Source organism: Nannospalax galili, unplaced genomic scaffold (assembly GCF_000622305.1).
Source record: "Nannospalax galili isolate Female #2095 unplaced genomic scaffold, S.galili_v1.0 scaffold91, whole genome shotgun sequence".
NCBI lineage: Eukaryota > Metazoa > Chordata > Mammalia > Rodentia > Spalacidae > Nannospalax > Nannospalax galili.
In genome coordinates, this window is record NW_008332583.1 from 1,816,292 (window position 1) to 1,844,096 (window position 27,805).

The 27,805-nt window shown below is 40.2% G+C and overlaps 1 protein-coding gene across 4 annotated transcripts; it reads right to left on the minus strand.

The window, feature by feature from the left end:
- Positions 1-5,833: 5,833 nt before the first annotated feature.
- On the minus strand, positions 5,834-24,629 carry CUNH3orf14 (chromosome unknown C3orf14 homolog). 4 transcript variants are annotated; one of them, XM_008827505.2, is made up of 5 exons: positions 24,537-24,629; positions 23,235-23,317; positions 21,319-21,442; positions 10,378-10,452; positions 5,834-6,198 (listed from the first exon to the last, which is right to left on the minus strand). In XM_008827505.2, the coding sequence occupies exons 2-5, from the start codon at positions 23,285-23,287 to the stop codon at positions 6,067-6,069; spliced, it is 384 nt and encodes a 127-aa protein (XP_008825727.1). In that variant the 5' UTR covers positions 23,288-23,317; positions 24,537-24,629; the 3' UTR covers positions 5,834-6,066. The 4 variants fall into 4 exon arrangements, with proteins under 4 accessions (XP_008825727.1, XP_008825728.1, XP_029416694.1 ...); XM_008827506.2 differs by having other exon boundaries at positions 23,235-23,314; positions 24,537-24,627; XM_029560834.1 differs by lacking the exon at positions 24,537-24,629 and adding an exon at positions 24,275-24,505 and having other exon boundaries at positions 23,235-23,314.
- Between the last annotated feature and the right edge of the window lie 3,176 nt (positions 24,630-27,805).

Consider the following 27,805-nt stretch of genomic DNA (forward strand, 5'->3'; position numbering starts at 1 on the left):
CAATGAGAGGTGCCAGTTCAGAAAATAAGGTGGAGGGGCTGGAGAAATGGCTTAGCAATTAAGAGCACTTAATGCTCTTTCAGAGAACTGGGTTTGGTTCCCAGCACTCACATGCTGGCTAACAACCATCTATAACTTCAGTTCCAGGGGATCTCACATCCCCCTTCTGATCTCCACAAGCATTGTGATGTTACATTTATTTGTATGTATGTATGTATGAAGGTGGGTGTGCATGCCACAGCACATGTGTGGAGGTCAGAAGACAACTTGTGGGGGAGTCAGTTCTTTCTTTTCAATATACCACTTACAGAACATGCATGCAAAACATTCATATACATAAAGTAAAAAATAGCAAAACCCCTAAAATTCCATGTTTGAAAAGGCTTAAGAAATAAGGTGGGGATAGAGGAAAACACCCAATGTTGACCTCTGACCTCTATATGTGTGTACGCACATGTGAACATTCATGAACAGGTGCATACACAGAACTGTTCCATTCTATCATAACCTTTTGGGTCCACCATCACAAACATGTGGCCATTATTAACTGACACTGGTTGGTAATGCATGCCTGTATTTCTAGAATACATTAATGGACTTCTTACACATATATGATTGTCACAAATGAGATTTAAGTCAAACAGCTTATTTATACTGTCAATGTCTTCAAAGTATGTTTAATTTAATGAGGGCCTTTTAAACTTATTTTATGTGTTGAGTGAACTGCCTGCATTTATGTAAGTGCACTCATGTCCTGCAGTGCCCATGGAGGCCAGAAGATGGCACTGGATCCCCTGGATCTGGAGTTGACAGTTGTTAGCGGCCATATGGGTGCTGGGATTCCAACCTGGGTCCTCTGCAAGGGCAGTTGCTACTCTTAACCGCTGAGCCATCTCTCCAGTCCCAATAAGGGCCTTCTAAAAAATTACAATATTTATTTGTGTTTGTGCGTGTGTATACAGGTGGGTGTGCATGCTACAGCATGCATGTGGAGGTGAGGACAACTTCTGGGGGAGCCAGTTCTTTCCTTCCACTATGTGGATCCCAGGGCCCAAACTCAGGTTGTTAGGCTTAATGGCAAGTGCCTTTGCTCCCTGAACTATCTTAATGACCCCAACCACTTTTTTATTGTAGGAAAATGTATGTAACATAAAAACTGCCATTTTAACCATTTTGAGCATATAAGTCAGTGTCATTAAGGACTGTCTCCAGAAACTTTTCATGTTCTAAACCATAACTATGTAACTACCTATTTCTTTTCCCCAGCCTCAGGCAAACTCAGTATTAGGTCTTCTGTGTCTGACTTACTTCACTTAGCACTATGTAGCATGTATCAGAACTGCCTTCCTTTTTAAAGCTGAATAGTACTCCACTGTAGATATAAAAGTTTACCCATGCATCCATTAGTGAACTATTGGGTTTGTTTTTTTTTTTACCTTATAGCTATTGTAATTCATATTGCTATAACATTGGAATACAAATCATTGTTGAAATAGTGAGGAATTATTCGACATTCTTCATCATAAACCTATTCATTATAAAACTTTCAAACTAGTAGCTAGTAGAAATTTGAATCCACTGGTAAATTCCAAATCACTGAAGGAAAAGGCTCTAGTCATACCACCTGAGAAATCTTTGAAATGATATTTTAGATGTTCATAATATATCACCCCTTCTTATCATCTGGTATGCCACATATTTTTGGTTATTATTTCTACCTTCTGCTCTTCCCACCTGCTTCCTCTGCCAAAATTTAAATGAAATGCACATCAACATTGTTCCTGTTTTGTTTCTTGCTGTATCAGTGTCACACAGGACTATGCCTGCAACAGTCAGCAGTCAACAAAGTTGAATGAATTAATGATCGACTCAGTGAATCAAGTGTTATCCACCTGTGTATTGGCAGACCATCATAGATGCCATCACCTATTATTCAATGAAACCTTGTTTGGCAGTGTAGTGAGTGCCTGTACTCTAGAAGGCATGAACTTTGCTTATATGTACTTGGCTGTTACAAATTAACATCATTTCAAAGGGCTCCAGATTTAGCTTCTTTTGAGTTAAAATTCATTTGCCTGGTGCAGAGCAGTCCCGTACAAAAATGTTATAGACGGATTCTAAGTTCCTGGAAACAAGTATGAGAAATAATTACATGGTACTGGGAAATGAAATAATATCTAGTTCAATGGAATACATATATGGTATCTTCTTTTAACCCCTAATTTGAGTGTATTTTTCCTAAAGTTGCGTTGTGTAAAGTACCAGAAAATTTTCCTCATTTGAAACCTAGACTAAAAGGAGGGATAATGGAAATCACTTTGAACTTCTGAGTAGACGTTATATGACCCCTTTTCACAAAAAGGTGGAAACAATCTTGGCTTTCTTATAAGTGCATTTTACAGTTTTCTCTCATTGCAAAGATGGTTTCCAGTACAGTTAACCTAGGTGTTAGTAACACTTTCATAGAGTTCCTGTCTCTGCCTTTGTCTATACACAGGAAACTTAACTCTGGTTAGGTGATGTTGGGAAGTATTCTTACCTCTGGCTTGGGTGGAGTTGGTTTCCTTTTCTTGGATTTTGGTAGGGATATAATCTCAGTTCCATGAGAAAGGTGCTCACAATGCTGGTGTCAAATTCCCACATCAACTTTCCCCTTAATTGCTAAAGTTTGACATGTCCCCATGCTTGTCTCGAAAAAAACTCCTTTATTAGCAGTGAGGAATTAAATTTCCCATGTAGACAAATTAGCTTCTAAACTATACAGGAAACAAACACAAACACAAATGGGGCAGGGCAGACCCCCCCTCGTTCCAACCTGAAGCTTTTTCTGAAACAGCATCTCTTCTCTTCTGTCTACTCAGTCTTTTCCGCTCTTTTTGTTGGCACCCACCACCTGGTTATTTCCTTTCCCGAAACAACTTTTAAAGCTATCTCAGTACCCATTAAAGTACAAGTAAAATACAGGTGGTTGCTAAAAAGCATTTTAGAACAGGGAGCTATTATGTTTGGGTAATTCTTGAAAAGTAGGAGAATTCTGTAGGGGGACTGAAAACTTGATTTTGTTCTAAGTAAAAGATTTTTTTAAAAAGTGATAGGAATTGGCTTAGAGAGAAATTAATATAGCAGGGTAGGAAATGGAAGACTGTATTTTTGTAAAGAAGCCAAATTCATGGTCTTCTGTGTTAAATTGGATGTACTGGAATGTGTGTCACACAGATTTTCAAGTCTGATACTTCTGAAGTTGGTGGCTTTACATACACACCTTCAGTCACATAAGAAGTGATAAAATATAAGCTTAATTTTATTCAAACACAAATATGCTCACGAACCCACTTTATTTATCCTGGTGCAGCAGGAGAATGAGGCAGAGGCCAGGATGTAAAAATCACAGATTACTCTCTAGGCCATAAGCTAACAATTTAAAGCACCTCTGTGGAACACAGAGGCAACACTATTCGTCAACTCCATCTCCATGTAAAATCTGTTTTGTTTTTATTTTTAAAGTCTTTCAGAAAACAATAGATCTGATTTTTAGAATTTTATAGTTTGATAATTCAATGAAACATATGTTTCAGCAGAAAATGAGCTTTGACTATTTATGCATTCAAACAATCCCAGAGAGGCTTTGGGGGTGGGGGAATGTTTGAATGCCCTTAAAAAAGAAAAGCAGGAGCTGGGCATGGTAGCACACATGCCTTCACTTAGACACAGCAGCAGGTAGATCTCTATAAATTCAAGGCCAGCCTGGTCTCAAAAACAAATGAAAGAACGCCTCCAAAGTCTCTAAAACCCACAATCCATTGTTCTCATGGGGAAGAGTACAGATGCTGTTTGTTTCTTATAAAGACTCCTAGTTGTAGAAAAAGATATTTTGTAGATAGTATTCCTCCCTGCCTCCCACAAAACAATGTTTGGAAATTCTTGTGTTAAGCTAATTTGCCATGAGAAATATAAAGCCCTTTAATGGGCTACCCAGGGCCCTATGGGGTTTTTTTTTTTTTTCTTAACAGACACCATGTGGTGCAATCTGTTACAGTCTACAAGGCGGGGTGGGGTGCTGGAGCTCTGTAGGGGCCAAGAATAAAGTCATCTGTGGGAATTTTTGAAGTATTCACTAAAATGAGAAAAACTGTACAACTGAAGCCTTAAGACACCTTCCCTTATGCCTTAAATAATTTATATTAAGGTTTATTAGATTCATACTTAATGAAAAAAATAAGCAAACTAACAAGTCAATCAATTTAGGGAGAAAAACCAACACAAAGCCTTTTCTGAGTGCACTGCCGTTCATTTTGTATTTTAATTCAACCTACTGGTGATTTAATTTACAGATCTCAAAGGAAGTGTACGCTCAAATATTTGAGGACGTTAACGTCTCAACCACTGTTTAATTTTGGAATGTGCCTACTTACTTGACACAATATTTTACCAGCTAACAAATGTTTAGCCTTTTTTTTCACTTGACTAAAGAGAACTAAGTTCCACATCACTCCCGTTCACCTTCTTATGCGCATATGTTGGGAAAGACTGGATGTTAAAAAAAACCTTCCTCATGTTCCTCTCTACTACATCTAAATCTGTTTACCAATTTGGAGCTGCTAAGAAACCTGCATTTTCCTGCTAAATCAACTGGATGGCTAGAAACCAAACTGTAATGTAACAGAAAAAAAAATTATCAATTTATTTTCATGACAGAACAGTCTTGAGAAGGTATAAAATTGTTCTGGCCGCTATGCCAGCTTTCTTACTCCTTCCTCTGTCTTCTTTTTAAAGACGCTTTCAGCTTTTAAGCTGATACTTTTTATAGCGATGTAACAGCTCTAATATTTTGTGACATTTTGTATTGTGACACTATAGATGAAATTGTCATCGGACTGACACCCTGTGCTGTTTATTCCTTAATTACAACTGTTAACACTGCAGAGAAGTGTGCGAATCTGCCAGCACATATTATGAAAACAATATTATTGTTACCCAAACCAACACCCACTCAACAGGACATTCCCAAGATGGCAGTTCCTGGGGGCTCACCGGAACAATGGACGATTCACTAGTTTTTTATTGTATCGGATGCTTGTGTGTTTTACCTGGTCCTACTGTCTTCTTTTAAGCACAAGTCATCTGGGTATGGTGGCTCATACCTGTAACACCAGCACACAGAGATTGAAGCAGGAAGACTGCTGTGAGTTCAAGGCCAGCTTGAGCTTAGAGACTGTCTTGAAGACAAAACAAAAAATAGAAGAAGAATCTCTGCACTAACAATAAAAACACAAACCAGTTTGTTGTTTCAAACACTTCTTGCAAAATAGCACAGACAACCTTATAAGCAGAGGCTGTCTCTTCAGTTAGGATATTTTTTCTTCCTCGGGCTCCAGCAAATTGTGATAAACTGAGGAGACTCAAAGTTGTTTTCTTTAGGGTTCAGATCGTTTTTTAAATTTTAGCAATAAGGGCATTAGAAAGGGCAAGGTGAAGGGTAAAAATATTGAGGGAGGGGTCATCTGCACATACAAGGTGGGCAATCTTCAGAGGAACCAGTAGATCTCAGCGGTCTCTCAGCCTTCCTGAAACTGGCTATGTACCAAATGCTTTGTGTTCAGAATCTGAGGCACACAGTTTTGTGAATCTACTTTCTGATACCTAGCATTAGGTGAAAGGGCTAAGCATCTCTGTCTTTTCTTCTGTTAAAGAAACAGCAACTGTAAGCAAATAGCCACCTTGATCTTGTACCTGTTCCCACAATGAAATAACTGGCAACTAAGGTTAGAAAGCCCCGTGCCAACCTGTTCAGATAAGAATGACAGTAAATCCTTCAAACACACACAACACTGAGTTAATAAACATTCCACCTTTAACACTAGTTTTTAATACTTTCATGGATTTAGTGAAAAGCAAATTCATGACATTGAAATAGCATAACTTGAGGCTTCTCAGTGAATTCTCATGGCTACATTGTCATTTAGGAGGTAATGAAATGGTAGAAAACATGTTCATTCCCTAAAGTTCCTGCCAGTACTTACATAGTTTCGTTAAATAGGTTTTCTGAAATAGCATACGAAGAAGTTATCACTTTGCCTTGCTTTGAATGGTGCTTTCTGCTTCATTTTGATTTTCACCACCAATCGGATCAGGTGCTCCTCCAGAAAGAAACCGTTCCCATTTGGGAATATATTCTTTTACTGATGCCCAGTAACAAGTCTAGAAAAAAACCCCAAAACAAGAAAGCATATCAAGCAGTTGAACTTGGCTCTTCATAATCATCTAAATGTTTATGCACTTCAGTGTGTGTGCGTGTACACACATTCTCACACACATGTATGTAGAATACATTTTCTCTACGGAATATTTTATGTTAATTTTAGAAGAAAAAAAAAAACCTGGCTACTTACTAGTGTTAATTTTCAAATTTCTCAGTAAAACCAGAGCCTGGCAGAATTCAGGTTTTAGAATTTTATTGTGATTTTACACGCCCTCTTGTGGCCAGCCTTGTGATTATTAACAGTTGTATCATTTATGGCTACACATCATTAAATATATCTGCTTAATGTTCTAGATCTCATGCCTAGATTACACATGTTGAAATTATTAGAGCAGATTAGACATGAACAGCTTCCTCAGAATGATCATGAAATGATTTGACCTGGAATGAGATCTGGAACAAGAATATGTGTTAGGGTCTTGCATGGCCTCCTCAGATATATGGAAAATATGTCTCCACTTATCTTTTAAAAGAATATGACAATTTGATATGACAAATTGTCATTACAAAAATTTGTGTGTGTGTGCATGCAAATGGGGTGTATGTGTGTGTATGGTGTGCACATGCCTGTGGCGGTGAAGATACTAGGCACCCTGCTCTGTCTCTCTCTGCATTACTCCCTTGAGTCAGGGTCTCTCACTGAACCTGGAGCTAGGTTGGCAACCAACAAGCCCCATCTCCCATCTCCACCTCCCCACAGCGCTGGGGTGACAGGCGAATGCATGAGACTCAAAACAGGTCCTCATGCTGGTGCAGCAAGTGTTCCTACCCAGTCAGCCATCTCTCTGGCTCCTCAAATTTCTTTTTATGATGAGAAAGCAATAGCTAACATAATTTGTAAACAGCTTGTAAGTTGAAATACTATTATTTGTCTGACTGTAACAGTCTATTGGCGGTAGAAGTTCACATGCTGTTGCGCTGTGTAGAAGCTTTGATGGTTTGGGGTTGACTCCCCAAGGGGGCCAAAGTTTATGAACATTACATATTAGATCAACACCATCAGTTTTATTTTGGGTTAATTTAGCACTGAGTTAGATAGCACTAGATACACAGAATTATTCACTGTTGCGCACTGAAAAGGTACAGTGGTTCTGATGTTTAGAGATAGTGTGAGGGATTTTATCTATACATCTACATATGTAGTCCAAGAAAAAGCCTGCCATACTTAAGATAAAGGTCATCCCGCTGTGCTAGAATAGCTCAGAAAAATACCATCCAAGGCCTGAGGTTGTGGGTTTCTCTGCAATTCATGGCTGGATTAACCCTATTGTGTGGGCCCTGTATGTGCTAGAGTAAGGTATTGGAGAATTCCACAAAGGACAAGCCCAACACACAACTTTGTACCAGAGTTTTTTTCTGTATTTAATCACTGCCTTTTCTGATTATCCTAAATGACACAGAAAATTGAGGGGCAAATTCTCAGCCTTTAATTTTGAGTCTATTCATATCCCCAGTTGGGCAGAAAGGAAAATTACATTTGAGAAAGCTCATTAGAAATCGAAAATGAAACTATTCTATACGTAATAGATTCCCATTCATCATAAACACATTCATATACCAAATATGGTTTATTTTTGCCAACAACCTTCCCAATCTGTTTTTGAAAACTGACTAATAAAACCACACTGTACTGTGTGGGAAACATGACAATATACATTTGTTTACCCTTTTTGTTGTTCTCTTGTTTTGCAGACTCGCAGCAATTGTCCTGCTCAGCCTTCCCAGTGCTAGGCCTGCAGGACCACTTCACTGTGTACAGTGGTGATATGCATTTAAATAGCTTCTCTGAGGTCAAGGGATGAAATGCTCCTTCTAGCTCTAAAGAGCAAAAGTACCTTATCATGCTGTCACTTGAAGATTTACAGCATAAGGTCTGTTACGGTTTAACGGGACAGTTGTTTCAAAGTGACATGGGTGAAAAGACACAAGATCTTTATAAATTTCCATTAAATTTCCTTAAGCCTTGGTGGTGCTGGGGTTAATATAGAAGAATGGCTTAGGGCTGAGCACTAAGTCTCTTATTCTCAGCACTTAAGGCTAGTTATGCATCTCTCCATTGACTGCTGTTCACTGCTAAAAGAAGGTCCTCTGAACAAGGCTGAGTGCAGCCCAGAATGATGGGTATAAACAGAAATAGTTAGAAGGCAATTTGGCAGCATGGCCACTGAGGAAAATAACAGCAGGTTGTACCCTAGGGCCTATGACCAAAAGCTATAGGCTTCTGACCAGGATTATAGTTGCAGGCAAGAAATTCCCTCTGGTGGAACAGGCCTCAAATTCAATGAGAAAGTAGTTACCCCATCACAGTCATGCTGTATTGCTCCAGTGGGTACATCTTGCCTGACAGGTCAGCATTGCAGCACAGAGAATAAAGCACTGGGTAAGACTATTGATGCCTGTTCTCCCCAGCCTACATGGCACCTTTGAGCTCTATGAAAACTAGCCAGCAGGGAGGAAGTTTCCTGGTTGGTTTGAGATTGATTTCTCCATGTCCTGGAGCCAAAATGTGGTGTCTTCAGCAATAGGGTCTTACCATGAAATTCTGGTGAGTAGCCAAGGGCAATGACAAGAGCCTGTTGTTCTGGAGACCTCTGGGGCCTCTCTGACCAATACCTCATAAGCAAATACCCCATGCCTTATACTGTGGCTTTCATTTAGTAACCCATGCCTTCTGGGAGTGGCATTGTCTACCTATGCAGGGCAACACTGTTCAAAGAGGAGGACAAAGAATGTAAAAAAGCCAGAGGATAGGGAAGGGTACTACGAAGTGATGTCTTTCAGACATGGCCTGGCTATCACAATTATGATCTCAAAGCAGCTGGGGTTACCTCCCTAAGATCTACACAAGATCAAGCCAGCCAAAAATCTCAGCAAAGATGGGTAGACGATCTCCAGGCCTAACCCCATAATGAGGAGCTACTGGCAGTGGGTAGTTGCTGAGGGAGGGAAGAATCATTCTTTATTGAGAATATGGCCACTGGTGGGTTTCCCATGCTCAGTTGATGGTCCTACGCTTATGCACACATGGGTAGGACTGACTAGACTTAGTAGGTTATTTTTTTTTAAAAAGACATGAAATTGTAAGGGGGCATATTAGGGGATATGAGGGGAGCTGGAAGGGGTAACTACAGGGCAGACATGACCATATTTCATTATATACATGTATTGGGAAAATAAACAGCAGACCCCAATCTTATCTAAAGGAATGTTGGCAACTAATTGCTGCTAGATGAGGAAGAGCTGATCTTCCTAAAACAAGGAACTCTGGATAGGCTGACTAGACTCAGTGGATGGACAAGCACTGGGGAACAGCTGGGGGCGCTGACAACACAGTGGACAGTAAAAAGGATGACAGAGTACATAAATGGGCTCCAGTGGGGGGGGGGCTATGGGAGGGTGCCATTTGGGATGCAGGTATAAAGATGAATAAGATTGTTTGGGATGTTCTGTATGAAATACAAAAAAAAATCAGTAAATTAAAAAAATGAGTTATATTTGAGGAAGCATAAAAATTTGCTTCATGTTAATTAGTAGGTATGAAAAACATTACCACTGAAATCTACCTGAATTTATATCCATGCTCAGGTACCAAGGACCTCAGAAAGTAACCATGACTAGTAATAATCACATATATAGAAATTAAGAGACGCATGTGCAAACATCTAAGTGTTAGTTGCATTAAAAATGAGTTTTCTGCTGGGGGTGTGGTGTACACCTTTAATCCCAACACTTGGGAGACAGAGGCAGGTGGATCTCTATGAGTTCAAGGCCGGCCTGGTCTACATAGTGAGTTCCAGGTCAGCTGGGGCTACAGGGAGACCCTGTCTCAAAGAGACTGCTAAAAAAAAAGAAAGAATTGCCGGGCGTGGTGGCTACATGGTGAGTTCCAGGACAACTGGGGCTACAGGGAGACCCTGTCTCGAAAAGACAAAAAAAAATAATGCCCCATAGATATTCCCAAGGCTAATCCAGTAAAAAAAATTCCCCAAGGTTTCCTCTTCCTAGATGTCAAGGTGACAATGATAAGTAAATCTTGGAAATACAGACATGTAGCCATTGTTAACTCACAGTGAAGTAATGAATAGTCTCTTGTTACATGTGGTTTTTATGAGTCTTACCTCAAGAGAAAACACCTCAGGCTGTGGGTGTGGTTTAATCCTGGTCTGAAAAGACTTTTCAGCTGCTTCTATGTCCTATAACAGACATCAGTGTATTTATACATAACATCAATGTCAATCAATACCACTGGTACCTGTGCCCCAAATCTCACCTCAGCCCTTCTCTGGATACACAGTGAGTTCACACTGTGGTGAAGGAACACAGAGGTAGGAGACCTGACTACAGATCAATTAACCCACTTCCACTATGAGTGCAGAGCTTTTAATTTAAACCTAGGAGTTGTGGTGGTACTTCTGTGCTCTGCCTTTTCACTTTGAATAGGTGCTAAATGCCAGTAATTCCTGCAATAAAAAGCTTCCTTAAAAAATTCTCAGAGTGGGGCTGGAGAGATGGCTCAGTGGTTAAGAGCACTGACTGCTCTTGCAGAAGACCCAGGTTTGGTTCCTAGCACCCACATGGCAGCTAACAGTCATGTTTAACTCTAGTTCCAGGGGATCCAACGCCCTCTTCTGACCTCCTCTGGCATTGCACGGCATGGTGCACTTACATACGTACAGGCAATACACTCATACACATAAAACTAAAAAAATAATAAAATATTTTTAAAATGCTCAGAGCAGTTGGGTATGATGATGCATGCCTGTAATCTCAGCACTTGAGAGGCTGAGGCAGGGAGATTCTGAGTTCGAAGTCAACATGCACTACATAAGGAGACCCTGGCAAAAAAAATCAACAACACAAACAAAGATCAGAGCATTTACTTAGCTTTAAAATTACCTAAAACAGGTAAAGTGATAAAACAATCAAGAATTTAGGTACAAAACTTGACACTCAAATTTACACTATGCTGAGCTTAAAAGCAGAGTTTCATTTTCTGCAGATGATATGAATTGGCATATTAATGGCACATATTTTATTTTATCAACATTCCATTTTTTTAAATGTTATACCCATGCAAATATTTCACATAGTTAAAAGATGCTCAGAGTTAAAAGTTGAGTTACCTTGGTACTTTGTAAAAGGGCATTTTTACAGGCATGTCCAATCTTTTGACATAGTGACATAACATTGTGATCTACAGAGTTCACATTTAAGAACCACATAATCAAGTTACAGCCCCCCACCCCCATGATGGTTTAAGTAGAGGTTTACCATTTGTGCGGGGATGCACCATACCTATCTGTAGTCATGCCCAGCACTCAGGATGGGTTGGAAACTCCCTATAGATTTTTAGGACTAGATTTCTAGGTTAATTTCAATGGAAAGTTTTACTGCTGGGCAGTAAGTACATCACTCAGTGGATGACATTCAAGCACCATGCTTAAGTTTGTAGCTTAATTTCAAGATGAGTATGTTTTCATCTGTGGTTGTAAAAACATCAGGGTAATTAAGCTTAACCTGGTATAATTTTTACCTTGATACACACATGAAACACATGCCCAGAAATGTAGGCTTCTGCATGCTGTTATACAAATACTTGAGCCTGGTTAAGAAATGTCCCCCGAATCAGCACCTAGGTTGTCTAGTGCATGATTATTGTTTATCAAATTTGCAGGGGCCTTGGTACAAGGCCATATACATTTTGTTTCTCCTTTGAGCTTAGTGAATTGATAGGAAAAAGTTCTCTTCATCCATGTACATGCATTGGAGCAATCTAAGTAGAGGGCTGTTGGACAGACGGAGAGAGATGGAAGAGGGCGTGGGAGTGGGGTGTGAAGACGCCAGTGCTGAACAGGAGAGAAAAGATAGCAGATGGTAGCGGCGGGAGCAAGGAACGGGTGTGAAACGTAAAGAGGAAAAACAGGAAATTCCCTAAAGGGACTCCCCAAAGTTGCACAACCATTAATGCACCTGCTGTCTAGGGGAAGGTGATTTGAAGGGAAAAACACATAATTTAGGGATATAAAAACTGATGCTAGCATGTCTATCCCTACCAGAAGTTTACAGCTAAGACACATGCTGATGACACATGCCAATGCCGTGATGGAAATGGGAGCCTGACTCTTCTGTGATTCTGTGTAGATTTTACAAGGGCTTTGAAAATTATTTTTTAATTTTAGTAATCAAATGACACAAAATTGTCATGCCTACAGTTATGCCAGTGTTCTAAGAGCAGCACTAAAGTTACTGTCAGTGTTACTGTCAGTGTAAGATCTCTTAGTAGTGCCATTAAGATTTTTCTTGAAGATAGAAAACAGACACTGAATATTTCTTGTAGAAGTCGACACGCAAACAACAAGCAGATGTGGGCAGGGCACATACCGAAGCGGCATTTTGGCCCAATCGCTACATCTCTGAAAACCTTCCTTAGCGTAAATGACTGTCCTTTCTTCAGTGTTCTGCTTGGCATTCTCATGCATCTCTTCAGCAGGCTGTTTTCTTTCTTTACTTCTAAGTGTGGGCTTCCGTAAGGTTTGTGACATCTGTCTTCCTACGTTCACCTTACCTCCCTTCATGACTGTCTTAGGTTCAACAACTACTGTAGAGGATGGTTCTTTCCTGCCTCTCATTTCGCTACTGAACTAAACTTCCTACTGAGTGGGCCGAGTGATGGTAGACATTCTGGACAGTCAGGTGCCTATGGGGCACCCTCCATCTTCAAGGTACCTCACTCCTTACTAGCTGTGATCACAAAGCTCTCTAGACTGTTCTTCCAGGATGCCTGTTTTACTGTGTCCATTCTTCCCAGAGCCATGGTTTTACTGCTGTGTTTACTCATTCAACAAGTGCTCACAGAGTTCTTGCTCTGAGTCACATCAAGAGCCCATCTCATTTTATTTCCTATCTGTGGTAAAAGTTATTCATTGGTAAAACAACTACTTGAAATAGACCCTTCCTTAGAGTCCTTAGACTAAAAAATAATCGGTACTCACTTGACAAGATGGTGTGTGACTTTCTTCACTCGACTAGAGAAAAAAAAAATGCTAACAAAAAGACTGCAATTTGATTATAGAATTTTGAAACAAGTTATAGCTTGGTATTTCCATACAAGAGCCTTCTCTTTGACAGCTACATACACTGCCAGAGGTATGTACCATGTCACATAAAACATTTATGTGTATATAAATATTCACCGAATGAAGATGTCAAAATTTGAGTAAAACTTAAAAAAGTGTTGAAGGTGGGAAAGGGAAAAGGAACAAGAACAGCCAGAGTCACCATTCATTTGTTGTTACCGGACCCTTTAAAGTTGTATATAGTTATAGAACAAATAAAAAACCAATCACCGGAAACTCAGAGGTGAAATGAAACAAATCTAGTATGTAGCCATGGCATGACCACTAAATGATCCTAGGACACACCTTAGGGACAAAAAGTACCTTACTAAGAAGCATTCCTAGTAATTACCAGATACCTGATCACAGGATAATAGGTAGTCTCCTCTTATCCTTGGTTCTGCTGTTTCAGTTCCCATGGGTAAGGGTGGTCTGAAGATAATAATAGCAGGTTTAAGGGGTGCATCTCAGTAGTAGGGCACTAGCACATGGACAAGGCTTTGGGTTCAATCTCTAGTTTGCACATGCATACACATACATAAGTTTTACATTGCATGTCATTTTGAGTGGCATGATGTAATTTCCTGACTTCCCACTCTGCTCTGCCTGGGATATACACCATTCTTTTGTCAGTGCGCCCACCATGAATATGCTACATTAGTCACTTAGCAGTTGTCAGGGCTATTTTTTTTTTAATTTTTTTGTGTGTATGAATGCATGTATGTTAGTACACCCATGTTGTGCAAATGTTCACAGAGGTCAGAAGAGGGCACTGGATTCCCCTGGAAATGGACTTACAGATGGCTGTTAGCTGCCACATGGGTGCTGGGAACTGAACCCGGGCTTGTATCCAAGTACCCTTATGCAGTGGACAAAGATTGGGTCACTCAGTTCACTTTCATCTCATTATAAAGGCACTGCTATCTCCTATCCTAAGAAAGGCGAGCACAACACAAGATCTTCAGGACACATTCACCCGGTTTTTATTAGAGTGTAACTTCTATTTTATTGTTGTTAACCCTTTTGTGTTACTTATAAATTTTGCATTACTTGTAAATTAAGCTTTATAATGAGTACACATGTATAGAAAAACATGTATATAGGATTTGGCATTATCCACAGTTCCAGGCATCCACTGAGTCTTGGACATACCTCCCACATGTAAGAGGAGATACTCCATATTTATATGCTGGTATTGGGAAATTCCTTGAGGACTGAAATTTTGGTTTTGGTTTGTTTTTTAAAATTATCTCACTCTGTGGCTAAGGCTGGCCTCAAACTCATGGCAGTCCTGCTTCAGGCTCCTAAGTATTAGGATTACAGGCATAAGCCACCATGCCTGGCTCAGGACTGAGGTTTCTGGTGTGAGAAAAGGAAGTTAGAGGTACAAAAATCAATGGTTTTAAGAACCTTGCAATCCTATAATTGAATTGGAAGTGCTGATAAGAGCTCTTGTTGTATCTTATTTTAAAAAAAGAAAATCAAAAGGAGTTGCAATAAATAGTCCTAGGGCCCAGATTGAGGCTCTAAATATATTTCCTGCCAAAAGCAGCCAGAGCTCCTTGAAGCCATGACCAATTCCAAGTCTGGATGGCAAACACAAGGAGCCTGAAGAACTCATCTGTCAGAAAGAAAGGAAAGCACCAAAGACTGTCACTATCATGTCAAAGGCACTCTGGGCAACCTGAAGAGGATTCCAGTGGTAAGAATGGGATAATCTGAGTACAAAGAATAAGCGTTGTGAAGGATTAAAACATTTCAAATCTCAGAAAAATTAAAAACAAAGAAACATCTCACTAGTCACTTCTGGAGAATGTTGGGGAACCAACCTGCTTAAAATGCCAAATACAGGGGCTGAAGAGATGGCTCGGCAGTTAAGAGCATGTACTGTTCTTGCAGAAGACCCAAGTTTGGTTCCCAGCACCCATGTCTAGTGGCTCACAACCGCCTGTAACTCCAGATCCAGGGGATCTGCCACCTCTGGCCTCTGTAGGCATTTGCACTCATATGCACATACCCACACAGAAACACACACTTAAAAATAAGTCTTTTTTAAAATGTAAACTAAATACAGGGCAGGAGAAATAGCTCAGCTATAGAGCACATGCCCCCAAAGTGCAAGGCCTTGGATGTGACCCCAGTACTGCAGAACAAAACCACTAAGTTTACAGAAGGAATTAAACACTCAGTGTCCTTTCTCCTATGTGAACTATATCTAAATGTAATTAAATAACCAACATAGGACAGATTATTTTTATACAAAATGAAAAAGTTGATGATGAGAAGGAGTAGAATAATTTGAGCACAAATTTGAACATTTTTTTCCCATTCTGAGATTGAGTATTACCACATAGCCTAGAAGTTGCTATGTAGATGTCTGGAACTTGCTATGTAGTCCAGGCTGGCTTAGAACTTGTAGCAATCCTCCTGCCTAAGCCTCTGAGTACTGGGATCACAGCCATGAGCTACCACATCCATCTGAACCCTTTACAATATTTCTTCTCAGTAGGAGTGCTCTTGCCCAAAACATCAACCCTGAATTTGATAGGGCCTCTATTTGCACTCTTAATCCCGCAACTATTCACCTGGCCTTCCCAGAGCTTGAAATAGGCCAAATCTGTCTCACGACGTGCTTCAGTATAAAATACAGAACTTTGAAGGTTGTTGAAAACAAATTATTTTTCCTAAAAAACATTTGCAATGATTTAGATAAGCCTTAGAAAATTAACTCAATCTCAACTTAAATGAATTCAATCTCAACTTTTATATATTTATTTTTTTGTCCTGGGGACTAAACCCAGGGCCTTGTACATGCTCAGCTCAGATGCTTCTTTTACCTTTATCGAAAGTACTTAGTAGATGACAAAGTCGTTGTCCATCCTGGGTGCAGCATGCTGAAGGTCCTACCCCACTGCCAGCTGAACCCTGAAGGATTCTGGGTTACTCCTCAGTAGAAGATCAATTCTGTCTCACTCAGGGGCAGTACTTCCTAGCCTTTCTCACCCTTCAAAGTTTGTCCAGCTTCCTCATGAGATGCGGTTAATAAGCACAGAATGGCCTTTCTGTGGAAAGATGAGTTTTCTGGGAGGTGAGGTGGGAGACATTTATGTCGCAGAGGTAGTTATGAAAACAAAATCCTCTCCCAAATCCATACCAATCACACTTCATTGTAAAGGCAGATGCATTCTACTTAATACTAATAGGGAAAAGTCACTCAGCTGCCTGTGTTTTTAAGATTCATGATCTCTTATGATGTTTACTAACTGAAGCTTGACTCAGAGCGGCCTTTCACAGTCACTAATGTGGTCAAATATTTGATGAGATGGGTCTTTTCTTGATGCTTCCTTTTTCAAAAACATTCTCTGATATTTGATATTGCCTTTCTGAAACTAATTTTTAAAGTCAGCATACAAAATAGTGGATTTCATTCTGGCATTTCCATACACACATGCTTTCCTTTTATTCCTCCCCGCTCTTCTCCTGCTGGTCCCCTTCCACCTGCCCATTAGTCTTCCCATCTGCTTTCATGTCACATATTCTTACTAGTTTATTTTTCTAAATGACTTTATAGAAATGGTATCACAGTCAATACAATTTTTGTTGAGATCTGAAAATGAGAATAACTTTGTGACAAGTGACTATAGATAAATATGTTTCCCTAGTCAGGATCAAGTCAGAGGTCGCCTGTTAAATATCACATTTTAGTGTAATAAATGTTGACACTATCATGAATAATACAAGAGTATTCCCAAGTATCAAGAACTTTGTTGCTAATGTGAATCTGATTTCTTGTATTTTCTAGCTACATACATAAGAATGATAATGACTTTTGTTATCTTTAGTCCACTAATTCTGCTCAATTCATAATATTTGTCCTCTTCAAGGTTACACCCATGCAACATATGGAATGCTGATCTTCAATCTTCCTTTCCATAAAACATTGATTATATTGTCAGAAGATCTAAGTACGGTTAAATAATGGATAGCAACAGCGATCATGACTGTTCTGATACTATCGTTACAGTACACCTTAGTGAACATTTGTAAGATGTGGGGAAGTAATCTAAAGTACCGCTCCCGGGGTAATTCACCTGGTTCTTTAAAGAGGTCCTAGAAGTAGTTACCCTTTGGTTTCCTTATCTTTAAACAATTAGGCTAGATTGGTGGTTTTCATAGTCCTAGGGCAGTACTTGGGCAGCAAGGAAAGGCTAAACAGGTGGGGCTTTGGACCAGATCAATTTCACTTTTTAAAAAATAATTATTTTATGTGTATGAGTGCATTGTCTGCATGTATGTAAGTACATCTGTGTTGTGTAATGCCCACAGAGATCCCCTGGAACTGGAGTTATAGACAGTTATTAGCTGCCATGTGGGTACTGGGAACTGAACCAGGGTCCTCTGCAAGAGCAGCCAGTGCTCTTAACCACTGAGCCATCTCTCCAGCCCCAACTTTTATCTATTTCTATTTTTTAATCTTTGAAAAAAGGTTTAAGAGTAAAAAAAATTCAAACATTTTCATGAGAATCCAATGTAATATATATATACATATATATACATATATACACACACATATATACATGTATATATATACACACACACACACACACACACACACACACACACACATACACACACACACACACACACATACAATTTAATGACTTTCCTGGAAGTAGGCCTCGTGGCACAGGCTTATAATCCAAACAACTCAGGAGGCTGAGGCAGGAGGATTTCAAGGTTCAATACATGCCTGGGCTACAGAGCAAGTTCAAGGCTATCTGAGCAACTTAGTCACACTCTTTCAAAGTAAAAGTAGGCCAGTAAGAAGGCTCGGCTGGTAAAGGCACTTGCTTCCCAGCCTGACAATCTGAGTCCATCCTCAGAACCAATGTGGTGGAAAGAAAGAACTGACTTCAACAAATTCTCTCTCTCTCTCTCTCTCTCTCTCTCTCTCTCTCTCTCACACACCACACACACACACACACACACACACACACACACACACACACACCCCTCTCCCTGAAATAAATGAATAAAAAGTAAAATCTGGGTGGGGGTATAGTTCACTGGTATAATGCTTGCCTAGCACGTGTATGATCCTAGGTTCAATCTCCATTCTCCCAGACCCCATTCCCTATACAAACAGTGTTTCCTGGAAACTGAGGAGCAGCTTTCCCATAATGTCTATTTAGTATGCACGAGACCTAGGTTTAATCCCTGGCACCCTGTATGCCCAGAAAATTCTATAATCAAGCTCTATTTATCTTACTCTTACTATGATTTCTACATCAGGCCAGTAACATGTTCAAAAAAACAAGGAAACACAGGGTTTAGAAATACATACACAATTAAAGTATGCAAAAAAAAAAAAAAAAGCCAGGGAAGAGAACATCTCTAGTAGCAAGTGCCATGTCTGTGATGTAACAGGAACTCCATACAACAAATGAGCATCAAAGGGCTGAAAAAATATATGAAAATACATGCATTTCCACATGGGTAAATGACAGGAACATGGCTATTTCATCCTTTTTTTTTTCCTTTTTAATTTGGCAATCAGGAAAAATATCATACTAAACTGAGGTTTCTTTCAACTATGAAAACCAGTTCATTTCCATCCTTATACACTGATGCTCCTTAAGTTATGGTGGGTTACATCCCATAAACGTATAATCTGAACACACTGTAAGTTGAGATACATTTAATGTACCTGATCTATAGAACATTATAAAATCAATAATTTAAAGTTATTTTTAAAATTTTATTATTTTTATGTGTATGTATGTACTGCCTGCATGTAGGTAAGTGCATCCATGTCATGCAATGACCGTGAAGGTCAGAGAGGCTATTGGAATCCCTGGGACTGGAGTTATGGACAGTTGTTAGCTGCTATGTGGGTGCTGGGATTCAAAGCCGGGTCTTCTGCAAGAACAACCAGTGTTCTTAATCGCTGAGCCATCTCTCCAACCTCAACAATTTAAACTCTCATAAGGAGCCTATGCATTGATGATTATGTCCTAGCTACTCTCCTTAACTCCATTAAAGTCAAGAATAGTTACTCTATTTTTGAACTATTTTGCACCTAAATGGAAAATCAATCTATTTATTTATTTATTTATTTGAATGTGTGTAGACGCACACATAAAAACAGTACATGTGTGGAGGTCAGAGGACCATTTGCAGTAGTTCTCTTCTACCATGTGGGTCCCAGGGAATAAACTCAGGTTGTTGGGCTTAGCTGCTGAGCCATCTTGCCAACCTCTATGTATTTCTTATATTAAGTCTATGTTCTTCTTGTGTGTAGATACTTCTAGTACTGTATTAATATAATATGTCAAGTCTTAAGTTCTTTGGACCCCAAACATATCCAACTTTATTTTCTGTGAATTTCCAAGCTAGCCAGTTGATAACCTCATGAACATCAATAGGGCCATTCATGCTTCTGTTCTTGACTGTTTTTATTTAGGAATCCAATAGCATGCTTTGCCTCCTGCCTATTCAAACACAGGCGAGGGTTAGCTTCATTTCTGAGGTCTCTAAGATAATTCTGGTATTAGTTTTGCCTTATTAATTATAGCTAATAACTCAGAACAAAAAAAATACACCAAACCTTAAAACTCATACAAAATACTTTTCAAAAGGTTGGGGAAAATGTCTCTATACTAAGAAGCTCTCAAGCATATTTTTACTCTTAATCCTTAGTCTCGAGTCTATTCCATGTTATATAGTATTTCATCATATAAAGTATCAGAGTTCTTAATAACAAGGAGCTTACAAACTTCTAACAGCGCCCAATCTGTAGGCTCCCTGACAGCAAGAACTTTGATTTATACCAACTTGTTGTCTCTACTTTTAGCTCTAGGCATTCATCAAATGCTTGCTCATTAAAAGGAAAACACTTGAAAACCAAATTATCACACCACTTATTACAGGTACGGAGCAATCAAGTCTTCTAATTTAGTTTCTCTAACTTTCCACAGCAAATTCCAGAATATCCTATATATTTCCATTTAAAAATAAATATTGTTAACACCATTGGGCAAGTAAGACATATGGCAATATAGAATGCTTTGGTAGCACTGTGGCTGTGACTTAAATTACTGTGGATCAAACTGCCAGAAGCTGAGAAGATAACTGAATTCCCTCTTCCTTTATCCTGGAGTGACGATACAAGATAGCTGCATCATGCCTATCGATGAAAATATTTAACAATAAAAAGCTGAAAACACTGCTTTATAACTTAAATAATATAGTCTTACCACCAAATGTTTTAGTCATAGGATCTCTTGGAAGCTTGAATGGAAGCAAACTTTAGGCTTTAATTATGGATGAAGCCACACAATTCTGGAAGCACAGTATAGCAAGCAGCCAAAAATGTTACACATATGATTTTACTCCAAATGGGCACATTGGCCAAATGGTGAGGCCCTGTGCAATCATACACTTTGACCACCTACTCCATCACCATCAAAGGGAATCTAAGAAATCAGCTGTCACACACAAGAATCCCACGTCCTCACTGTGGCTTTAGTGGCAAAATCAAATGGTCCTTGTTTTCACGACGCTCAAGAACTGAGTTGGATCTGAACACATCAAAGTTACTTTAAGATCTCTGATGTTCTTCTTTCAAATAAAAGAAGACAAAAAAATGGAAGGATCCACTTTCTGTTTCTTCTTGCACAAAGGTGACCTTAATATCCTTCCTGTCGTCATTGATTTTTCTTTTTTTTTTTTGGTTGACAGAAAATATTTAGCATATGTAAACTTCAATTTTTTTCAGTTAAAAAAATGAGAATCCATATGCTATTTGCCCAACTAACAAAAGATGTTGGCTCATTAACTCTGCTTATTACTAGGAACAAAGAAATTGTGTAAATAAATCACAAAATGCATGTAAATATCTTTAGAAAGGGGAAAAATCTCAGTACCCAAGTCAAGGACACTTACCTGCAAAAGACTAAGATTCCTTTTAAAAGCACTCTCAGCTGTTTGTAGGTGAGATGCCTTTTCCATGTTTTCATCTCCAAATTTATTCTTCATTTTCTGAAGTAACATTAATCTTTGTGATACTCTACAAGAAAGTGGAGATTACAGAGAGTGGAAAAAAAATGAAAAAAGCAAACATTTTACTTCCTGATCAATATATAACATTTTAAAATTGCATCTCACTTCAACTATAGCCTATTTTGAAAGTCAATTGTTACATCAACTAATGAGACAATGATAGGATTAGGGAGTTCACTAAGCCTAAGTCAATCTGGGTAAAATTATTTTTATTTTCATTAGCATATTCTCTATATAAGCCATAAGTACATGCTTGTGTTTTTAGCCTCTGTGGTCTTTTGAAATTATTTTAGAGTGTTGAAGATATGTAATTTTTGGTGAAAATGCAAACTGTAATACATATCTCCTAGTACACATAGTTATATATACCTCCCCACACATATACATTGATATAACTTGCTATAGGAAACCTTCTGCTTAACACTTCAGTACCCCTGAATCTCATGTTACACATTTAGAATTGTGCTAAACTTCCATATGTTTGAAGAAGCAATAAAAATATTTTTTTATCTCTTTTTCCAAGAGAAAGATGATGGTTTGCTACATGAGTGAGAGGCAGGGTATATGTGTGCATGTGTACGACAAGGTGAAAAGGTGACCGAAGAGAGATGAAAAAAGTGAGTAAATTCTCAAACTACTTCACTATATGTAATACATTTGTAAAGTTTCTTGTGGGTCAGCTGTTCATTTTCTAAGTTTTTGAGTTTTCTTAAATAATAAGAAAATATGTCAAACAGCTAAAAATATATAAGTAGTAAAAGTCCCATGCCAGAACTGAAAACTGAGGTTGTTGCTGTTAAGAACAGTATCTTAGAAGGTCAAAGAACTGGGGCTGGAAATTACACAAAAGGCTGAGAATCCAGAGACTGATGTAGACTGTTACCTGTAAGAACATGGCTACCCAAGCAATATACTGGACCAAGTGTAAAATGATTAAAGAATATGACATTAGAACAGTCAAGCAAATTAAAGGATAGGGAGGTACAGGTCACATGCCATGAACAAAAAGCTGGCCCTGGATAAGAAATTTAAAGTCTATTAAAAGACAAGTGTGAGGTTGGAGGGATAGCCCAGCTGTCATGAGCACTTGCTGAGTTTAGTTCTTAGCACCCAAGTCAGGCGGCTCACAACAGACTATAACTCCAGCTCCAGGGGATTTGACACCCTCTTCTGGACTCCACAGGCACCTGCACTCGCATGTGCACATTACAAGGACCAAAGAGAGACAACACATATACACATAGGTTTTGTTCTTTCAATCATCTTAAAAGAAAAAAAAAAAAAAGCCAAGTATGATGTTGGCTATCCTGATTCCAAGCACTTGGGAGATGGAGGCAGGAGGATCACGGTCTCAAGATCAGTTTTGGCTATGCAGCAAGTTCAAGGCCACTCTGGGTTACATGAAAATAAAAGTCTATTCAATAATGTAGAGCCTAGAAAGGACAAAGTGTGAATTTTCTAGACATTAGTAACAAAAAGGTATAGAGAATATGACTGTACCTTTTAATCTTAAGGGATAATGAGATAATTACCTATGATAAAATCTACTATGTCAGAAAATAAAGGCACCACCACCACCCTTTTTTTTTGTTTGTTTTCTTGCTACAGGTTCTCCCTCTAGTCACAGCTGGCCTGGAACTCAATATGTAGACTTGGCAGCCTTGATCTGAGATCTGCCTGCCTTGGGCTCTGAGTGCTGGGATTAAAGGAAGGTACCACCACACTTTTGTCTTCCCTGTCCAGGGTCCACTAAGAAATTCAGCACACATGTATTTGGATGGTCCTTTTCAAACACTTACATTTCTTCATGTCTTTTAGAGAGGTGAATTTCTTGAGCAAACAAAGATGTCATCTTTAGTCAAAGCTGGGCTATACGTTTCTGCTAAATAATAAAAACATTCAGTTACTTCTACACATACTCAGCTATGCCACAGTTGATGGTTTTGGTACTGCAACAACCCATTGGTTCTCTAGAACAGAAAATAAAACTGAAGATTCAATGATGTGTAAAATGAATGAATGCACTCAAAACATATTTTTATTCATGATGCATGTTTTTTGCATATGCCAGATTCACCCAAAACACGAGCAATCAGGTGATCTCAACACATTCCATATTTTCTTCCTTTCGCCTCTCAAAGTCTAATTTTAATCAGAATTAAAACAAGCAGCTGGTACTAAGACTAGTGAGTTTTATTGTCTGAATAGAGAGAAGAAATACACTCGATGTAAAATTCAACACAGGGATACTAACCTTTATGCATACACACACACACACACACACACACACACACACACACCCACACACACACACACACACACACACACACACACACGCTGAGGCAAACAAGTATGAGAACAACAGGAAACTCGTCTTTCCTTTATTGGAAGACTGCCCAGTCCTACTAGTGCTCTTCCAAATAGGAAGCTATGTTTTCATGTGTAACTGTGAAGGAAAGCACATTATGTACCTTCACCTTACTTATTGGTGGCTCAGCACTCTCATTTGGAGAATTTTGCAAAACCAGGTGCAAGTTCACCTTGGCCAAATATCTTGGACTAATATAGATGGAGGACTTTGAAGGTTCTTGGCTTTAAAAAAAAAGCACATCATCTGGATTGACTCAGCAGCTAAAGGTGCCTGACTTAAAGGAAGAAAAAGACAAGATGCTGCTTCCTGGAAAGAGGGTTTCCTAAACTTTTCTGAAATTCTGACTACAGACCCTGCCCTCCTGGAGGAGGGGCGACAGACCCCACTCCCTGGAGGTGTGTGACGACAGACACCGCCCCCTGGAACGGTGACGACAGACCCCGCCCTCCCGGAGGTGTGACGACAGACCCCGGTCCTCCTCGCCCTCCTCCAGGTCTGGCTTTCTACCGAGCCCGCTCAGGGCCCTCGGGAAAGTTCGTCCAACTTGGCAGTCCTCTCCACCGCAAGGCAAATTCTGGCGTTTGAACAGAAGATGCGCCATCCCAACTGAACCGACGTCCCGAAGATGAGCCGAGGTCCACCCCGCCTCCCGCTTTCCGCCCGGGAGGACGCTTTAGAGGTTTCCTTAGCACCCCGTGTTCTCCCGCCCCCCACGGAGCTTCCTCCTCACCAGCCCCACGGCCGCGATGTCGCAGCCACACTGCGCCCACCGCCGAGCTCTTCCGGGAGCGCCAGGGACTGCGCCTGCGCGGGCGTTTCCGAGCGGCCCTGGGCGTGGTCAGACGGCTATGCTGACGCATGCGCAGCTCTCGGTGACGTCACCGCCCTCTATAAAGGTCGCTGTGTTGGCGGGGTAGTTGAGTGAGGTGCTGCTGGTCTGGAGAGGCGTCAGCTCGTGGTTCGCGGGGACTCTGCAAGGTAGCCTGAAGGGACAGTGGAGCAGCACCGCCACCTGAGGGTGGACAGGCCTTGAGGGCTCCAGGGCCTCAGTCCTTGCGTTTGTGGAACGCGGGGGGGGGAGGGATGGGTACCACCGGGCTGGCTGAGCGGACCGGATGGCAGTGGCGCAGGTGATACTGGTGATTCCAGGCGTAGCTGGAAACCACAGGCCTCAGGACACGCTCCGGCGACGCTCCCTCCATGTGCTGAAGGACATCCTTGAGCATAAGTCTGTTCATTGAAATAACTGACCTACGTAGTACTGCCTAGTCTTAGTTTACGGAAAACGACCCTGAAGAGAGGGAGTCTACCTGAAGGTTTTCAGCCCGCAAAGAAAACTCCAGGCATTAACATTTTTGCCCACATTAAATTGAACACGTGCCTTAGAACTTTTGAACGCAATTCCTTCTTTGCTCCTAAAGCCCCTCAGGTAGTTTTATTTCCCCATGTCTTTGAGTGTATGTGTGTCTTTGAGACAGGGTCTCCCTGTAGTCCCAGCTAGCCTGGAACTCATTAGGAGATCAGGCTGGGCTCCATCGCACATAGATAGCCTGCCTCTGCCTCCTGAGTGCTGGGATTATAGGTGTGTCCCCATCACGCCCAGTCTCAATTTCCGCATATCTTTTATGCTGCGTCTTCAGCAGAGGCATTCTCTTGATCCCCAGTATGAGCGCCATCTTTTCCTCCAGCTTCATTTTTCTCTACACCACAGTAAACTGCCGTATGTTGTATAATGATTTTTTGTTTATGAGTGTACCCGTCACTTAATTTGAACTTTTTTTTTTTTCTGTCTTTTTGAAGCAGGGTCTCCCTGTAGTCCCAGCTGTCCTGGAACTCGCTATGTAGAACAGGCTGGCCTTGAACTCACAGAGATCCACCTGCCTCTGCCTCCTAAGTGCTGGGACTACAGGCGTGTGCCACCACGCCCGGCTAATTTCAACGTTTTTAAAGATTTTTTATATTTTTAAGATTTCATTTTTGTTTATGTGTATGTGTGTGTTTGGGGGGGGGGTGTTGGTATGCTGTTTGTGTCCATATGCTGGCAGAGGCCAGAAGAGGGCATTGGATCCCTTGGAGCTGGCATTATAGCTGGTTGTGAGCCACCAGATGTAGGTGCTGGGAATAAAATTCTAGTCCTCTGGACAGCAGCAAGTGCTCTTAACCACTGAGCCATCGGTAAGGGACTAAACCCTGATGACAAACAGGTTTTAGAGAAATAATAAAGATGACGCATTTCCATCTTCTTGGTCTCTGGCAGGAAGGCCTTATTTATTTTTTAATTCCAACAAGAGCCCTTCAACTTAACTGCTTAGAGTCCAGTAGCCCCAGATATCTCATTTTGAAGATGTGATCTATCAGACTTTTTTGTTTAAGTTGGAAAATCCAAAATTAGGGATTCTTAGTTTCCAAATTCCTCTTTGCATGAGTGGAGAGCTTTATTTGTATGAGTGTGTGTATGTATGTGTGATTCTTTCTCTTTTAGTAAGAATTTGTTAACTTGCTTTCCCCTCGTCCACGATTTTTTCCCTGCCTTTTAATTCTTTAATTGACTGATGAAACAAACCCAATAAGATCCCAAGACTAATAATGCCAATGGCAACAGCCCCAAAGAACAAACATTTTTGTCTTTGGTTTACTACTTATCCTCATCAGCTCGACCTCCCTGACCTAATTTTGAATGAATGAGTGAAATAATTCTGCCTGCTGAACCTGCGCCATAATTTCAGAGAACTTGTCACTTGGCAGGATCTATTTAGTTGATAGACTGTTCCACACCCCTCCTACTTTGTAACAATGGAAAATAGACCCTTGAATGGTCCTATATTCTAGGACCATGTATGAATGAAATAGAGCTTTTGTATGGCTACAAGGCATTCCTGTTTGTATTATGGGGTTTATAAAGGTTTACCCTAAATTAGTTTTAGACTATATGAAATAGAGAACTGAAAGGGTGTATGTTAAAATATTTGTGTGTTGCTTAAGACAAACTTTGTATGCTTCCCTAATTTGTGTGAATTTGCAGTGACACAATTAGGAGAAACTTCCCCATTTTACCGGAAGCCCCCCACCCCAATCTGGACACAGCTGCTGGCCAGTCTAATGAAGGAAATTGCTCAGTAGATGTTCCCTCTTCCCGGTTGTAACATGTTGACAACTTAAGCTATGACATCTGCCTTACTGTTGAACCAAGGATAATTTGGAAAATGTACAACTTTTAGGAAAGCAGTAACCAGAAATATATCACAGAAGCTTAAAGGTTATATAGATAGACTGTGATAATTTATAGCATCCCATAAAATGCTTGCTCTCTACTTAAAGATCTGCTGTGATAGTTCCCTTCTTATGACATATCCCACAGATGAGCCTTTCTATGGGACACCTGGCTGGTGAGAAGAAAAAAAAAGTCTCTGTCACCTGCACAGTGCATCAGTTAGTGTACAGTTGTGCTTTATTAGGTAAGTCCGGGTAGTTTCTAGAGTGATAGATACTGCTGTTTTATCATGCAAATTATTGTAACTTAAATAGCACCTGGTGCATAATGGGATATTCTGTGTATCTTTTGTGAAGGTAATGTTTTCCAGTATTAGCCCTTGCATCAGCTTCCTCTTAGCCCAATTATGTAAGAAGTAGTGCCTTTTTTGTTCATTTCTATTTATGCATGTGTGTGTGTGTGCTCATGGAGGCCAAAAGAGGGCATCAGATCCCCTGGAGCTGGAGTTATAGGAGTTATGAGCTGCCAAACTTGGTTACTGAATTCAGGTCCTTTGGAGGAGCAGCAAGTGCTTGTAACCACTGAGCCACCTCTCCAGCTCTGAAAGTGTTGTCTTTTTTTTTTTTTTGGCCTTTTTTTGAGACAGGGTCTCCCTGTAGCCCCAGCTGTCCTGGATGGAACTCACTATGTAGACCAGGCTGGCCTTGAACTCGGAGATCCGCCTGCCTCTGCCTCCCAAGTGCTGGGATTAAAGGTGTGCGCCACCACGCCCAGCTCTGTAACCCTTC

Bases quoted from the DNA above. Each gene is read 5' to 3' on its own strand.
- CUNH3orf14 (XM_008827505.2), bottom strand. From the start codon at position 23,287: ATGACATCTTTGTTTGCTCAAGAAATTCACCTCTCTAAAAGACATGAA. The intron at 10,453-21,318 runs GTAAGTGTCCTT...TGTCTGTTATAG, and splicing joins GGAATCTTAGTCTTTTGCAG to GACATAGAAGCAGCTGAAAA. The intron at 6,199-10,377 runs GTAAGACTCATA...GTTTTTTTCTAG, and splicing joins CTGAGGTGTTTTCTCTTGAG to ACTTGTTACTGGGCATCAGT.